Raw genomic sequence first — 18,614 nt, 5'->3', positions numbered from 1 at the left:
AGGCATGTTGCAATTTTTCCATTGCATTCCAATTGATGTTGTTCAGTAAGGTGCCTTTTTAAGCTACTGGAGTGCATCCTTAACTTGAAGAAACAGCCCTGTAGGTCATTTTTGGCCCAGAATTTAAAAAAAACCACCTCTCTCTTAAAGGTTAGATGTCTCAACATAATGTTTAGTATTGGATCTGTGTTGCAACTGGCAAGTACATTCACAGTCCATAGCAATGCTGTTTAAAACACTCAGAAGTATTCTGAGTAATTCATTAATTGATTAATTATCAAATTAACATTTTAATATTAATTGAAATAATGAATCCCACATAAAAAACATAATTTATGGCATATGGGAGTGTATGTTTCATGTTCAGCATGCTAACTCTGTAAATGTAAATAACACCTGCAATACATTTCAATGTACAGCATGTAAAGCATAGCACAGTAACAATTCTGTAAATGCCAATAAAGACCATTTCGCTTCCTCATCAGACATCAATAATATAATCAACATACAGTATTTGAAATGTAGCAATCTTTTTTAATAAGTTTAGATGTCCTAGCATTCTTTGTTTTGGTCTACAGAGGAGAAGCCTTATTAGGGAGGAAATGACTGCTGTTAATGTGTAAGCCCTGTTGTTCTACCAGATGTGATGGCTCTGAGCTTGCATGGAGGCCAGAGCGTGGGCGCGCACCCACATTTCTTTCTCTCTCTCCGGAACCACTTAGCCTGTCAGATGGGCAGGGCGTCCTGCCATGGTGAGTGCCTCGTGATACCTGGCCACTCACGTCACAGTGCGACCACCGCCGATGCCAAGGGCTCAGTCAGACCACACTCCAGTAACCATGAGATAATTTGGTTCAGCCCATACTTCCCACAACATCATGCTGGTACCACGCTAGGACGGAGCATGGATCACCACTGACATCAAGCACATAGTCCCACTGAGATATGCTTTCCTACTGACTGACAGAAGATGGGTTATTATGAACTAGTGATGCCTCCGTTAAAGCTGTGAGAGAGAGGATGGATTATCCATTGGGATCTATGCTCTGTTGTCTAGGATAAGTAGGCTGTTTTGATGGATAGCACAGACATTATTGTGTTCTGAGCTTGGAGATTATGGATTGGGTGACAGAGAATGTTTGGTGATTGATTGACAGGTGCGTTGGCGCTTCTGTTGTTGCGCATCAGAGGGGAAAGGAATGGGCTTGACTTTTTATATGCAGAGGTGTTTGCTTGAGTACCAAGCTGTTTGTGCCAAAAAAACATGCCAAAACCTGTTTTTCATTGTCTTGCCAAATGCTACAGGCAGAGGAGACATACTGTACATCTAGGGTCTAGATGTTATTCATTATGTAATTTTCTATTGGATGGTATTGCTATACATCTGTTAAGTGTTAGTGGGTTATAAAATCTTTATTATCCAACAGCTGTTTTGTATGGAGAGTAGTACATTGAAGTACATAAGAATGGTACAGTGCAGTACTTCATCCCATTGCAGGGAAGTCTGCCATGGCCTCTTGCTAACCTTTTATCTGGGCCAATGCCAAAGACAGAGAGCTTTAGCTACTGAGAGACACATTGCTGAGAATGGAGATAGTCACTCAGGCAGAGGTAGATAGAGTTGAAGGGAATGTGACATATTTATCCTACCTTGGTGCAGGGCTGCTTTAACCTGGTTGGGGGCCCTTGGGCTTCAGGCTTTTCTGAGGCTCCCCCAAGGCATATAGGATTATTGGCAACTGGTAGCAAACCGGGGCTGCCGGGAAATATGTAATGAAGCAACATTTGCCACAGCGTTTTTAATATTTAGTTGAATAAGGTTTGTTGATGCAAAGCATTACGAGGGGCAAAGTGTGGAATTAATACAGATTTCACAGAATTTTCTACACATCTTGAGTGCATTCTCTGTGCATTTCTGAACCAATCAAGTGCACAGAACTCACAAGTTGTGCTCCCCAAAAGCTAAAGTGTGGTCTTTCTTCCAGTATTTATTTAAATGTGAGAACCCATCACCCCTGACAGGTTCAATTCAAAATACTATAAATAACATTTCCAGGATCCTGAATTTGATTGATAACCCTGTAAATATATAGCCTATGGTCAGCTGGATACTGTTGGGTAGGGGCCCCAGACATTATATATATATATATATATATATATATATATATATATATATATATATATATATATATATATATATATATTGTTATGGCCTGGGGGTCCCTGCCAGTTGGATACTGTTGGATAGGCCTGACATTATATATATATTGTTATGGCCTTGGGGCCCCTGCCAGTTGGGCCCTGATAAGCCTGTGCATTAAAACAGTCCTAACAGTGTGCGTGCATTTTGTGTGCGTGCGTGTGCGCGTGTGTGTGTATGTGCGTGTGTGTGCGTGATATTTTACAGCACGGCTGTTCTTTTTCCAAAGTCATGCTCAAGTCTTGTGTTAACAGATTATGATTGGAGAGGGGATCCTGTACTGTGGTTTGTCCAGAAAAAGGAAAGGCTTTGGGGCAGAGGCTGACATCAACGCAGCAGGATGTAACTTCAATTCTTTCATACGCAGAGCTGTCAGGTTTATTGGTATGTTGTATGTTTTTTTGTCTCTCTCCATCCCATTAAGAATAGAAATTAATTATGGAATGGGAGTAACGGTACGAGTCATAACAAGGCAAAGGTTTCTATAGAAATGTATGCTACATGTGTGTGTGTGTGTGTGTCATTCAGGGGTCCATGTGTTTGGTCTGTGCGCCACGGCTCTCATCACGGACATCCTCCAGCTAGCGACGGGCTACCACACTCCTTATTTCTTGACAGTGTGTAAGCCCAACTACACCACGCTCAACACACCGTGTGATGACAACAGCTACATCTTGCAGAATATCTGTACCGGGGCTGAGACCGCAGCCATCAACCAGGGCAGGTTGGTCAATAACTCTGTTGTTCACTACAGAGCTCTACTGAGCTCAATAATCTGCCTAAACAGTAGCAGGTTTTCCGCCTGTGGTTCAACAGGGGTGTCAACTAGGATTGGGGTTATGGGTTATGCCAGAGTTATTGTTCAGCTTTCATCTAACAATTTAATGATACCAGAGATTACATATTCACATTTTTCAGACAGTGTTTTCCCATATTCATATGGTTGCTCAAACACCAAATTGTGATTAAAAAATCTTTACAATGGGTAGAATTACTGGAAATCTGATTTCAGGCTTTTCTGCCCGCAAATCATATCGATTTGTAAGTTAACTCTAATACCTCAAATGATTGTCTGAGCTTTTCTGTTAGGGTTAGGGTCTAAAGAGAAGCAGTGGATACGATTGTAGTCATTAGGGCCATTCAGTGGGTTCTTTCATCTGGAATTAGTATGAGCTTGAGTGCTTCATTTGTGATTGAATGTAAAAGTACAAGGACCCAGACAAGACAAGGAACTGCGAAGAGATTTCAGTTTCTAATGATTGCAATTGTGGCTGTAAAGAGAACCTTTTGATGTTCTCACTAATGAGGTTGGTTACACATAGACTATTTTGCAAATCAGTAAATAGCTCCTGTGCGAATTCAGGACGAATATATTTGGAGTTTTCATTTAGAGTGGGTGGTGAAAGCAAAGCACAGGGTGAGAGACTGTCATTCATGTTTAAATTTTTAATCCCACTAGGTGAATTAGCAAGGTTAATCTAAAACATAATCCACTGTCCATACAGGAGATATATACAGGAGACAAGTATATATGTATGTGTGTGTAACATTGCAGTGATCTAGTTGGTCCAATGTTTACCTACTCTTTAGGGTTAGGTTATTTATATACAACACTTTAACCTGTCATTTCTAATTGTTTCCTCTTAAGAGGCCAATCATACTGCATGATTTTTAAGTGGACAGCAGTTAAAATACAAACAAAAAAAACTGTTTTGCAGGGATGTTATTTGTGTTTGTCTGAATGGTTAATGGTAAAAACACCCGAACATAACGTGTGTTTCTATTCTGTTAACATTGAGCTGGATAACTGGATGACCTCTTTAGCTCTGCAGCATTTAGTAATGTTTCATGTTTAGAAGCCCTACTGTACAAACAAACCTACATACATACATACATGATTTAAGATGCATTTTCATGATGGTGTTTGATATACAAATGTTTTTTTATATGTTAGATGAAACCCTGTTGAAGACAGCATAACTTTTGAACTAATAATATATACTAAGTGTATTCAATCTGAGCCTCTAATGTCCTACTCTGCCAGCCAGCACCTCGTTTACCCAAGTGTGTTTCCTCTCTTCAGACAGATTTGACTCCTGCTGTTATATCTACACTTAGCACAATGCAAAATATGTAGCATTGCCGGAAATTAACATTAAAACGTCCATGTGGTCAGTTTTAATGAATTCATTTAATTCTAGATTGACATTGAATTCATAAGAAATACCAAACATACTGAGGATTCAGGTAACTTTCCCAAACAACCAGGAGCTTTGGAACCCCATTTGTGGGAGAAAGTTGTGTGAACTTCCATCCACCATCCCCTCAACTTTTCTCTTCTTCCCTTCCAGAAAATCCTTCCCATCTCAGCATGCCACACTGGCATCGTTTGCCGCTGTCTACATCTCTGTGAGTAACCATCACACCCCAACAAACACCCAAATAAACACCCTAACAAACACCCCAACAAACACCTCAACAAACACCCCTACAAACACCTCAAAAAACACCCCTACAAACTCTCTTTTTTTGGGGGGGGATTTTATTATGTGAGTACAAACAAAAACAAGGAGGCAGGGCAACACACAACCTAGTCAACCTGGCTTTCCAATCCAAGTATTTACCATAACTTAACAATATCCTCTTTACAATAGGAAAAAACTAAAACTAAATCACAATGCATATTTCCCTTCCCTTTATACATACAGTACTCTTCTCTTTTCCTTTTCTTTTTTTCTCCTTCTTCCTTTAACACACAAGGCAAAAGACTGTAGACAAGACAAACAAGACAAACCATTTAACACATTCCGAAAAACTTTCAACACACAGAATAAGTCAAACCAAACAAACAAACTAACCAAGCAAAGTAATAACAATAATAGTAATAATAATACAAACTCTCAACAGCTTTTATTGTCTCTGAGCCTGACTTGACATTTGATTCAGGGAAACTTCTTTATGTGGTCCGGTCCCTAATTTAGAGCATTTATGTTTCATTCTGATCAGTTCCATGTTCATGTTTCATGCACTATGCCTGTACTATGTGGTTGTAAATGTATGACCTGTGATGTGGAAACAAGTGGGTAAAACTTCCCAAAAAGAAAATCCCAGGGTAGTCTAGTGGTCAAGGGTGTTGGGCCAATAAATGAAAGGTAACTGGTTTTATACCCTAGACAACAGGAGAAAAACCCTGTTGTTCTGTCCCTGAACAAAACATCAGACCAAAATTGCTCTCAAGTTGTTTCTATAAATAAGAGCGTGTCTTAGTCTCTTAATATACTTGCCTGGAAAACGAACAGTGAATAAAATGAGTAATAAAACAAAAATCCCTAAATCGATGTTAGATATTAAAAGTGACCAGTAATAGGATCAATTATATCTCCTACATGCTGTTAGGGTGGCATTCATACAACTTTAACCACTGTACATCTTGTTCATTTCCAGCTCAACACAAGTACCTGAAGCTTTCGTTAGCCTACGTGGTCATTGCTAAGAAAAACTATGGGCTTCACATCCTCGGTGACACAAACCAGTCTTCCTCCACCTGTGCACTATGTCGTTTTTATGGTCAACTAGTTTTTACAGCAGAGCCACCACATCATACTGTCAGGGAGCATAAGTATTAAAAGCCTGTTCTCAATCCTCTAGGTTAGACTAACAAAAGGAGTGTTTTTTTCTGCGCCACTCGGGCAGATGAGCCTGTAAACGCTGACAAGCACTAAAAACAACAAAGCCTCAGATGTTTGACCGTAGAGGACGTGTGCTGCTATGCTGTATTCGCCGTGACTCACAGGGAGAGAGCAGCGGACCTTGATTCGCACAGTTTTTGTTGTCTTTACTTTAGCTACACTTGACCAGGCACTTCCGGCACAATGGAACCGACGGATTTGCTATTTGAAAATGAATGAATACAATTTGAATCACAGGCCTAAACCCGAGCAAGCTCTGTGCCCACGGTGGGGCTGGCATTAATAAAGCTGTTGTAATAAATTTGCTCCCACGGGGATGCTGACTCACAGCTGCTGGAATAGGACCAGGCAATCAGACCACACTACACAAAGCCAGAGTATTTGCCAAACAGAACCGTGCGTAATGCTCCAGTTTTGACCAGAGGCCCATGGGCCACGAACGGAGCCCTGTAGCCTCCCTAGAATAGGAGACCAGCGGAGCGCTGTGCACTATATCGTATGGGTAGCAGGGTGCAGTTTGGGACGTACCCAGAAATCCCAGTCATAGGGGGATGACGACGTGCTGCAAAATCTACAGCTCAGTGAATGGATGTGTATTGTTCTGATTGGTGTCATTCAGACAATGCGCTTCGCTGACATGTTGACATTTCATGTAAGCCTATTTGTCTTATTGATGTATAGTCATTTGGAATCAGGCAGGCAATTTTTTGTTTCAAAAGGATTTTAGTCACAGATAATTCTAGTCTCCGCTCTTTGTACAACGTGTCATTTTCATGCAGTAAATGTGTTTGTTTTTTTAAATGTAGATTATGAGGATTATAACAAAAATGGCAGTGATGACCATGTTGATAAATGCGAGATTATGGCCATGAAAAGGCATTCAAGCTAAGCTTGACATGACGCTTGATAGTACTGACTGGCAACTGTCTGAAGGACACTAGGTAGGACCTGTGATGCCCATTACTGATAGGTCACATATTGGACTCATGCTAATAAAGAAAGTGCTCCCCTGACTTCCAGTTTTATGATTTTGTTCATGGATCTAAAGTGGACAGAATCTGACATAAAGGTAATAAGAACATGTTTTTTTTTGTCCTTTGTTTGTCTGTAGATGTATTTCAACAGCACACTCACGGACTCCTCTAAACTGCTGAAACCACTGCTGGTCTTCTCCTTCATCATCTGTGCAATCATCTGTGGAATGACCCGGATCATCCAGTATAAGAACCACCCCATCGACGTCTACCTGGGCTTTCTGCTGGGCGGGGGAGTAGCTGTCTACTTAGTATGTACTGCTCATACCTTCTTTGAGCGCTGTCTCATTCCTCATCATTTCTGTGTTTTGGTAGTGAGACAGAGAGATCTCATACTTAAGAATAATCCTCATTTGATGTGCAGTTGCTGGAGTTCTTTGTGTCTTTGAAGGGGTTTGGGGATGAAGAGAGTGTGTGCGCGACTGAGATGAGAGGCCGGTCTCCTCTGTCTCCAGGGTCTTTATGCAGTGGGGAACTTCCAGCCCAGTGAAAAGAAGTGCAGGTGCGCTCCACCCCAGCCCTGCGCTCCCTGTCCTCTACCCCACATCAGCCAGGAAGCGGTGCGCCACCTACAGTTGAAGAGTACAGACGGCCTCTCCACCTCCCACTCCGAGAGCCTCCTCCACCGTAACCCCCAGCACAGAGACCCTTCTTCTGGATCCCTCACCAACCTAAAGAGGTCCAGCGCTGAAGTGGTCATCACCTCGCCCCAAAGTCCCATGGGAAAAGACAGCATGGTGACAGCAGTTTTTTGGTTTTAGAAGGTTGTGATTAGGGCCCTCAATTCGGGAAGTTCCGGCTCCTCATTACGCTTCTGTTAGTCAACTGGCTATGTTGTCACGTTGGGTGAACTGCGGGTGGAGTAGGAAGAGGTACAGAGGCATAGTGTTTACCGGGGTCCTACATTCTCAAAGAAAAAGGTTCAATATCAATCCAAAAAGGCATTTATCGCTTGCTCTATGTTTGGAACCCCTAAAATGTCTTTATGGAACCCTCTTAAACTAAACTTATACAGAACCCTAGATGTTCTTCCTCAATTAGTTCCTTATGGAACCCTGGAAGGGGCCAATAATAATAATAATTTAGGGACTGATTGTAATTTATGACATGGGGTATCCGGAGGATAAAGCCCCCGAAAATATGAAAGTGGTTGACCCAGCCTCCAAACATCTAGAAAAATCGGAATATTGTAACAACTACGACACCAGCTAACACACACAGCCTGATATCCATCCTGATATCCATGCTACACTAACTGTATGCCCTCCTCAAACCTAACGGAGAGAACGCTATTTTCTATTATTATTTATTATTTGTTTATTATTTATTGTTTGTCTAACCATCCACATGGACTGTTCTCTACATTCATACTGATATTCTAACCATCCACATGGACTGTTCTCTACATTCATACTGATATTCTAACCATCCACATGGACTGTTCTCTACATTCATACTGATATTCTAACCATCCACATGGACTGTTCTCTACATTCAGTAGCAGCAACTCCTCCAACACACGATTTGTTCCACTCACTTTTTCCCCCAATGTAACATCTCCCTTCAATTCTGAAAGTCTATTGAATATTTAAAGACAATCTTCAGCAAACAGAGACTGCAAAGAAACTCAATAAATTCTTGAGTAGAGAACTTAGTCCACAATTGTGCTCCTTCCATAATTCTGCAATGACACAAAGGTTGATGTTTTCTTTAGCTTTTTCAAGCCTTTTTTCTCTATATTGCACTATATCCACAATCCGGAAACGCCAAGCACAAAGAGGGACCGATCGAATAGCCAATAGAAGGGTGATATAGAAATAAGGTTGTTCTGCCAGTCAATGTGTAAATTCCCAAAGTCTGACAGATAGGCTACTGATAGCTCATTGATTATAAAATTAAATGACACTACCTTGGACTAAAAAACTGTTAACACTCCCCAAGACTGAAATAAAAAAAGAATGACCCTCCCCCCATTTCCCTACGTGTGTCATCATGTAAAATTCTGATTTCTCCCTTAGCTCAGAATCTAATCAGAACAATTGGATGATAGAAAGAACAGAAGTGTAGTTTTGAGATTTTATTGTCATTATGCAAAAGGTTTATGCAATGCTGGCAATGGAGGCATCTGTCTTTTTAAAGGATGGCCAAAGCAAATCTTGATACCAACTATGGATGACTTAGGAAACATCATGGGAATTTGTCAGTCTCCTTACTCCTGAGAGGAAGGAGCCCGAACATCAGTGAATTTGCCAGAATGAAGATAGAAAAGAACTACTTACATGTAGTTGTCAGCAGCAGCCCATATATATATATATATATATATATATATATATATATATATATATATATATATATATATCTGCTGTATCTAGTTGGTTTACTGCCAGACTGAACAGAACTTAGAGGGTGTGTTATAAGCAATGGAAAGATTAAGTACACTATTGCATCTGCAAGACTTGATGTACATAATTAATACAGAAATTGCCATTAGATACATATTTATTTGATAGTTTGATACATTTCATAATTACCTCCCAGTCTGCCCACTGCAGTATGAATCACTTTCATTCACAGATGTCAGCAACAGTCTTGTAACCCCTTTTCACCTGAATGTCTGCGGGTAAACCTTCGTGCTCCACTACCATGCCCCACATCTAATGTATGTCAGATTTAGATTTTACATGAACTTTCATTATGTTTTTGTATTTTTTGAAAATCACCCAACCAATAACATACTTAAGAAAATTGTATTTCTGACCCGAATGGTACAATGGTCCTCACAGTACAGCTGCGTCATCTCGACCGAAGTTCTGGACGAGGCATAGTGTCCATTGTTCCAGCATAGGGCAGCGCACATTGACTCACGGCCACGTGGGCTGGAAGGGGAATGTCAGGAAGGGCCGCATTGTTAATTGTTCTCTAGCGACCTTAGCAGTCTTATGTTAGGTTGCAAGCTCAATTGTCAATGTTGGTCTGGGAATGCGTTCTCCTATTTCCATTTTATAATCTTTTTTTTTTGTCTAAGTTGTTGGAGCACGGACCCTTGTTCCTCGTCATCATTTACCATCACCCGTGTTCCCAATCACCGTCCCTATTTAAGTTATTTCTTCCCTCATGTGTTTGCTGTTCATTGTTTGTATTCTGTTAAGTTGTTATGTTTCATTACCGGGGTCTTGTTTTGTTCTTTTCGGTTTCGTCAATGAAAGTCCTTCATTCTCCCGGCGCCTGTGTCCTGTCTCATACCTTCAGTCCTGACAATCACTGCATTAAACAAACTCCAAAGTACATTGAAACATTTTCTAATTCTATGGTAAATGCATCGCTCCCTCCAGGTAACATTCAGCCACACCCTCCCACGTGTTCACACCCCCGCGATGGATGATGCCATTCGCCGGAACGCCACCATCCACCATGGTCACCATGCCACCATGGACTCCTCCCGTTCCAAACAGCTACTATCCCAGTGGAAGAGCAAGAACCAAGAAAACCGCAAATACTCCCTGCAGGTTGTACAATTCATATTTACGTTCATGCTGGAAATTGGTAAAGCCTACTAACAATGTATATTTTTATAATGCCTGTTAATTTTTATGTTTAAGTACTTTAAGTATGCATTTTCTATCAATTATCTTGAAGCCATCTATGTAAAAACAAACAGCGTAGAACTGTAGAATATGTCATGAAAGATTGGAAGGCATGGGATGCTGAGCTACAGATGCTACAGAAGAAGTCATGTTGAGCTACAGAAGAAGTCACCATTACACCAATATTAGCGTATTTTAAAGGGAAAAGGACATTCCGCTTGTAACTTAAAGAGAGGTTCCACTTCTTGTTCTATCATTTACTGATCCCTTCTCTCGACATGTAAAAATCCATAACAGAGTCCAGCAGCTGTCCAAATACACAGTACTTTAGTTCTGGTTAAACCAAGGTTCCTTTTCTATCTAAAATCGATTTTTCTAATAACTATTAGGGGACGGATGGTGAAGCAGCCCTGTTCCAGTCACCCCATCATCCCGGTAGCATGGGTTCTGAGCCCTCGGCAATAGGGATCAACGGAGTGGACCTGCCAACACAGTATGTGAAGCTCGCCACCGGGGCTAGCACCACGCTACCGAGAGACTGCAGCGGCATCACAGGAGGGACCAGGGTCTCTATGCAGTCGCGGCCCGGCTCCTCGCAACTCGTCCATATTCCAGAGGAGACGCACGAGAACTTCAACAACCCCTCACCCATGATGGTCGGAGGAGACGGCGGCGGCAGCGCTTTATGTAACAGCCAGGTTCACGCTAACTGGGCGAAGTCGGCCGAGAAAGCCGCCGTCCCGTGTAGGACTAACGACGGCAACCAGCAGCCTCGAATCATGCAGGTCATCGCTATGTCGAAACAGCAGGGCCTGCTCCAGGGCCACTCCAAGAGCTTGGACGAGGGCAACGCGGACGGCTACTCCGGAGGGTCGCTTCGCTACAGAGCCCTGAATGAACCAGAGCCCATGGGCATGACGTGCGGCACGTTGGGCAGCTCCAAGGGCAGTATCTCCGGCAGCACCGGGGCCATCGTAAGGGTGGACGCACACCCTGAGAGTAACAACAACCGACCCACGTTTCTCGCCCATTCGACGGATAACAGCGGTGATGGTTCCTGGAAAACTTGGAGGTCCCAGGACCAGTATGTGGGTGGTGATATGGGCGGGTGTAGGCGGGGCCAATCCTTTGAGATAAACGACATGAACAGAGATTCAGAGAGCTGCGAGTCCCTGTCCACGAGGGACAGCTACATGGGCTCCATAGACAGGAGGAGACAGACGAATCCCATCGCCGCTACCAATGCGCAGAACGCACGGGGAGAGGGAGGAGAGCACTACCTCCACCAACAGCAGGGCCAGACCACCATCCGAGTGACCCCAGGTGAGGGGAGTGAGGTCCCCTCGGAGCCACCTTCTGTGGCCTCCAGCCGTGACTCCACGCTCCGGAGAAAAGGAAATATAATCCTTATCCCAGAGCGCGGGAACAGCCCAGACAACACCAGGAACGTTTTCTATAAGGGTACTTCCTCGACAACGGGTCTGTAGATTGCGGACCCTTGTATGTGTACCAAATGGCACCTTATCCCCTATAAAGTACACTTCTTTTGACAAGGGCCCAAAGGGATGGATCTTCACTGGATTTTCAAGAAAACAAAATAATGTCAATGAAAGGGATTTTTGCACTTGGTGATGTTGACGAATAGCTTCACCTTGCATCTGAGATATGAGCCAAACAATTGCCAAACATTAAATCAAGATAATCTTACATTTTATTACTCAAAAAGCAGGCTTTATTCAGCATGATATTTCTTATTGTTCACACAAAAGCACAACCTTTTTATTAGCACAATCACGTGTGTTCACTGTTTTAGGAGCATTACCAAAGTAGATATTTTTTAAAGAGTGTTATCAAAGATAATGTCCTGTCCCCCCAGTTACATACAACCTCCATGTCTCAATCAAATGACACTTTGCAACGCTGTGTGCCATAACTGGGGAAACGAAACATGCTTTTCGGCATTGTAAATAGATTTGAAGTGGTGCTAAAACATCCACACAATTTGTTGAGATGAAATACTGTGCTTAGAATATAAATAGATAGAAAATTAGGAACCCAATGTGGTTAAGAATTTGATATCTGAAAGAAGAAAAAACGACTTTGCTGTTATTTGCTGTACAGATACTATGTACTCTAGAGAAAACTGTGTTGATGACCATAAGTGCTTAGCATTCCTACTCTACTGTAGCTAAATTCAATATGCTGTGAATTGCACAAACAAATGGTTCTTAAACTTTAATTTAAAGACCAGATGGTGTTTGTCCTACCACAATAAAAAAATATTTATTTGCGTCCCAAATGCTAGCGTATTTCTGATATTCTGTAGTGCACACCTTTAGACCAGGGCTTCAAGGGCTCTGGATGAAGGGAGTACAATGTGCTAGGGTATTAGGGTTTTGCTTGGGATGCAAGATTAGTGTGTTAACTGTTTTGCAGACAACATTGAGTATTGTCTGGTTTAAACAAAATGCACTTTCAACTTTTTTCGCACTTCTTTGAAAAAGTCATAGTTGCTTTTTTTTTTTTTTTTACCTCCATCTAAGTATCATTTCAGTAGTAGGATCTCCTCTGGTGTCATGACTGAAACTGTTTCTGTAAAGCACTGTGCCTCACTTTTGACATACAGTAAATTACACAGAGGGAAGCAGTATTTGGTTTATTTATTATAGTTGGGTAGACATGTTGAAGAAAAAGTGGTGATACTAGTACTTGTTATCCATCAACAACAAGGCTTTTTCCAGGCTTTTTCTTCTGCTTTCCACTGTTCTTTCTTGGGATACAGTTCCCTTTAACATTTAAAAATGTTTTCCATTAGATGACCTTAATTCTGTATAATACATTAATTATTAAAAACTGCATATCACTAATATTTCATTGAAATTTTATTCAAGCTAATGTAGAGCTGGTTTTCCAAACATAAAATAAACCTAGTCTAAGAAAAAAAAAGAAAAAGGTCAATGGAAACATTAGCTTGAATAAAATCTCAATAAAATCTTATTATGTCTGTGAAATTGGCTCATAAGGTTTTAACCCAATGTTATGGGATTGTGATCTGTGAATAATTTTTGGACTACATAATTTTCCTTTAATAATGACCTATATGTGCCAAATACTATCTTTACTGAACCATATCTATACGTCAAGCCTAATCTATATTATTCATTTAAGCTCTGTAGCCCTATGCATGGTCATTTTGATATAAAACACATTGTTTTAATAGTAAATTATGCCTTTATCATGTTGTTTGTAGAAGAAAAAAATATATGTTTGATTGACAGTTATTATAGCAAGATATACAGTATGTATAGTATATGATCATATCAGATCCCTATTTTTCAGGTTCTTTTGAAGTTGCTAGGATGTAACTTAAAATGAGAACTGGTTCTCAATCAATGTATGAAATTGTAGGCATTAAGTGTTATGTATATATGTATAATTTCACTGTGGTCAAGAAGATATTTAGGTGAGATTGGTGCAATTTCAAAAAGATTAATTTCTGCATGCTTAATTGGTTGTCCTTCATTGGTTTATCTCCACAAATCCTTCTGAACATTTGGTGCACCTATATCAGAGTAGATGCCAATTGTGTGTTGTCTCAATATTGGAATAAAGGTTTCCTATTTATAGAACATAAAGAATCCCATGTCCTCTGTTTTGAAGTGGAATATTTTGATGCTCCTGCAGTTAATTTTCAATAACATCTCATGTGATGTTTATCACTGCTTCAGTGCTTTTCTTTGCCAATGTTGTCTCTTGGTACTTTCATTGTAGGATACAGAGTTTCTACAGTTAAATGTGTGATATTGTAGATGGTAGCTATTGCTGATAAAACTCTGGGTGCCTGACTATCCAAAGCAACTGGTGTTGGTGACATTTAATCACTGCATTAACTGTTATCAAAGACCAGCTTTGTGCCTCCTTCTAACTGAAGTTTTCCCTTTCTTAGGATAAGCCACTTCCAATAATAGACAGATATTGGTTGTGTCCCAAATAGCAAACTATTCCCTATGGACCCTGGTCCAAAGTATTGCGCTAGGAAGGTAATAGGGTATAATTTGAGAAACAGATTTCTCCTTTCATTGGCAGAAAGGGAGACACACATGCTGTCGCCTGCTATATATACCAACACATCTTTCCTTTTTATTCAAATATCCTGAAAGAAGAATTAAGTAGAATGACACAGACAAAAGCTTCACAGTCCTTTGCTCATGCTCTCTCTTTCTCTGCCTCTCTCACACACACACACACACACACACACCAGGGGTGTTGCGATATACCGGTATTGACGATAATTGTGATATAATTTTTTTTTTATATTGATATCATTTTAATAATACACATATGATGACATCGTATTTACTAGGCGAAACTGAAGTTGTATTTTTGCAAAAACCCCTGTCGGTTTTTCGATACCTTATTCATGTCCCCTATAGACAAACGATGAATGTGCATAAACAACGAGAATGGACTTATGCACTGGTGTTGAAATCAACCCGTTAGCCCCAATAGATTATACAAAGTTTCACATGGAAAGGTTTTTCCATAGCTTATTCATCAACAAACGATGCGTCTGGTTGCCTTTTCACTATCCATTATGTGTAATTGTTCATTCTGGACACTTTCATTTTTTTATTTATACAATTATGGTTACAGACTCTCTCCACCTCCATACACTTGTATTTTGAGTGTAATTAATTTGCCATAAAAGAGAAAAAAATACACATTAAAAAAAGTTGAAGATTAAACAAAGAATTTGACTCATAGCATTTTTTTCTTCTTCAAATCTTCTATAGATACCACAATAACATCATTACCATGAATTATTTTGGCCACAATAATCGTGTAGTGTAAATCTGATATCGTGACAGCCCTAAAACACATACACACACACACACACACACAAACACACACATTGGCCCACTCTACCAATCTCTACTTTCTCTCCCTGTATATTCATCTACAATTTCTCTTTTTGTCTCAATTAAAGTATTGTACATACACACATCTCACTCAATGTAGAGGGGGGAAAAGCATGGTTAGAATTGCCATGTGCAATTATCATCAATTAGTCCCATGTAGGTCACTGAATTGACCTACATTGAAGTAGAGCGTTCTCACAAAATGCTTATCTTGGAGAAGGAAATGGAATGATCAAGAACAAAGACTGCAAGAATGAAAAATCCGGTAGAAACCACAACACACGTTAAACACACAAAGGTTTGTAAATGTTATCCAATGCTGAGGACTGTTTCAAGTTGATCGTGTAGAAACAGCCTACCTTTCAACGTCCTTAACCTTGGTAATGCTGTCGTGGTCATTCAAGATAAATGGAAAGAGGATCTGTGCGTGTTTGGCTAAAATGAAATGGGAGCAGTGTCATCTGAAATACAATCCTTCACCACGCTAATGCTACAGTACATAGATGTCCTGTTAAGTTAGTTTCTTGCTCAGTTTGTGCCAGTATATTCAATGTGCTGTGTTTGTGTCGTTTCGCAGGCCTTTTTGTAAATACACAGCCTTCAATTATGTTCTTGTGACTGGTTGTTTATTTGTGTATTTTGATGTTCCTTCTATACTCTGGTTGTATGATATTGTGAGAGTATGTCAGTCACTTCCAAAGCCCGACAAAGCCAAGTTAATCCGCCTACTCTCTGGTCAAAATATAGGCCAGTCAGTAATGCAACATTAAATAATTTGTCAGGCCCTTCGTCTTTATGAATGAGATAGTTGGTATTTAGAATCAGCACTTTTAAATTATATAACACAGCCCTTTGAATAATTTACTATTCACTCAACATCAAGATAGCTCTTTGGTTTGGAATGCTATTTGATGTCATCCAAATGTGTACACTACATTACAAATGTACTTTGATATAATGACTGTATAAATAGCATTTTTTTCTGTTTTACTGAACTTGGACACCACGTGGTGCATAACCAACAAACCAACGATGGAATCTTCTGTAGGGGTAACAGTAAACATTGCAACTGTTATTTCATTGTTTTGTGCATCAAACAAAGGTGGGGAAATCGGTAAGATAAGAAAAAAGCAGCACATATTCTTTTGCAACCCTTATTGCAAGTGCAAAAAAGGGTGAAAGTGACTGTTACTTACTGTGTGTGTTTGCCGTGAAGGTGGAGGCCACATTACACACAATACATGCACAGTCATAAATACTTGAGAGGCTGTATGAGAATTGGATATGATTAGTAACATTCTGAGATTTGTTTTTCAGTAAAACACCAGCCATGTTTTGGTAAACAGCGTCGGGATGGGGCAGGGACGGAACTGGAACTCATTTAAAATGCACAAACAAAATTCTAGCTGCAAGACTGTCAGTCCATGACATACATGTCTTACAAATGGTTTAATGAGTCAATTCTACTTTATATTTTCCAAGCATGGGATCATTGGTGGAATTATTGCAGCGGTCACTACACAGATTCACTGTTTATCTATTCACTGGTACTGTCACCAAAGCGTTTGGCATTCAGGTGTAATAATTAGGTATTGGTCTAATTAGATCTGAGTGGCTTCTCAGAGTGGCCACTAATATAAAGGCTTGATTGATGGTTGTCCTACTACCAGGTTCTCCCATCTGTGCAGAGAAACACTGACATTCTGTTAGAGTAGAAATTGTGTTCTTTGTTACCTGACTTAGCTTGGACAGACAGCCAGTTCTAGGAAGTGTCTTGGTGGTTCCAAACTTCTTCTATTTCACTATGATGGAGCCCACTGTGTTGAAACTAGGATATTTCAATGCTTAGGACTTTATTTTATAACCTTCCCCAGATCGATGCCTCAACACAATCTTTGAAGGTCTACAGAGAGTTCCTTACAGCCAGTACATGGTCAAAAGAAGCAAATGCGTATTGAAAACTTTCAGCAAAGTTTTTCATTATAAAACGGTCAGATTAATAAACCATTAAGATTAATAAACCATTAAGATTAATAAAACTATGAGATACATATGTGCTAAAATTGAAATGTCTTATGTCTGAATACATTGAATTTTTTATAAATTGGCCCGATTTTCACTTTGTCATTATTGGGTATTGTGTGTATTTAATACATTATGAATAAAGTCTTTAACACAACAAAGGAAAAAGTGAACAGGTCTTTCTGAAGGCTCTGAATTTGTCCAATATATTTTTGCTGTTACTAGATTTTAGGCTTAGTACAAGCTCACATGATAGGGTAGACAATTAACTAACAACAACTGCAACTAACTAGCGAGCTAAACCAGAGAGAGAGAGAGAGAGAAAAGTCACTGTCTGCGCTACTTGCTTGTGAACAACGGATGTCCAGGATTAAGATTTTAGCATGAAAATAAGAAATGGATACACATTTCTTCTGGCTCTGAATTCATTAATATAGCTAGCTTACTGTTATATTAATGCACCAAAAGTGTCCTCACAACATTGGCTGAAACGATTGACATCAACTTAATCGAATAACCTTACTGCACCGTTTAATGTACTCTTCCAATTTCAAATATACAACTCACATGTGTAGGACTGGACCGTGCCTCTGCTGTCAACAATAAAAGGTTAAAGCATGTTTCATCTCCTAGTACATCAGTCTCTTAGTTTTATGGACCCGTTGGACGAAAGAGGGGTCAAGCATAATGGCTTGCCGGAGAATGTAATTTATTTTCCTTATCTCTACTGGTGAACCAAGTATGTACCCAGTCAGTCCTACCGCACTGTAATCAGTCTCAGACTCATGTATACTGCAATCCCACAAAAAAGTTTTGGGACCAAAGATCTTTCTCTGGATTATTACCCACTGATCATCAGTGCAGGCTAAGGGCAAATGTTCAGAGAGAAAACATGCTTTTTATCCTTTATATTATTACATTTCTGGCAATCGTTTAAAACTGTATAAAGTACATATCTTGAACAGTTTTGTAAATAAAAAGTGATCAAATGTTTGTTTATTTCCCTGCCCATTCATCTAAAAAAATAGAAAACTGAAACAATAAAATGTTATTCTCCTCCCCTCTGAGTTAATGCTTGGTGGAAGCACCTTTGGTGGTAATAACAACTATGAGTCTGTAGGGACAGATTTTCACCAATATTTCAAACCTTGGTTTGGCATAATTTG

General features: G+C 40.0%; 1 protein-coding gene across 3 annotated transcripts in view; it reads left to right on the top strand.

Annotated features, from left to right (window-relative positions):
- LOC105022582 (phospholipid phosphatase-related protein type 4) overlaps positions 1-15,162 on the top strand; it is a 28,501-nt gene extending 13,339 nt beyond the window's left edge. For all 3 annotated transcript variants that reach the window (XM_010891129.3, XM_010891127.3, XM_020041618.2), the window contains 7 exons: positions 2,455-2,584; positions 2,729-2,924; positions 4,552-4,609; positions 7,001-7,174; positions 7,379-7,660; positions 10,256-10,429; positions 10,897-15,162. In XM_010891129.3, coding sequence (XP_010889431.1) covers positions 2,455-2,584; positions 2,729-2,924; positions 4,552-4,609; positions 7,001-7,174; positions 7,379-7,660; positions 10,256-10,429; positions 10,897-11,994 — 2,112 coding nt within the window. In that variant the 3' untranslated portion in view covers positions 11,995-15,162. The remainder of the gene's footprint in view (positions 1-2,454; positions 2,585-2,728; positions 2,925-4,551; positions 4,610-7,000; positions 7,175-7,378; positions 7,661-10,255; positions 10,430-10,896) is intronic.
- Positions 15,163-18,614: the final 3,452 nt, after the last annotated feature.

This window comes from Esox lucius, chromosome 21, assembly GCF_011004845.1.
Source record: "Esox lucius isolate fEsoLuc1 chromosome 21, fEsoLuc1.pri, whole genome shotgun sequence".
Classification (NCBI taxonomy): domain Eukaryota; kingdom Metazoa; phylum Chordata; class Actinopteri; order Esociformes; family Esocidae; genus Esox; species Esox lucius.
This window is presented reverse-complemented; position numbering and strand designations above follow the sequence as displayed.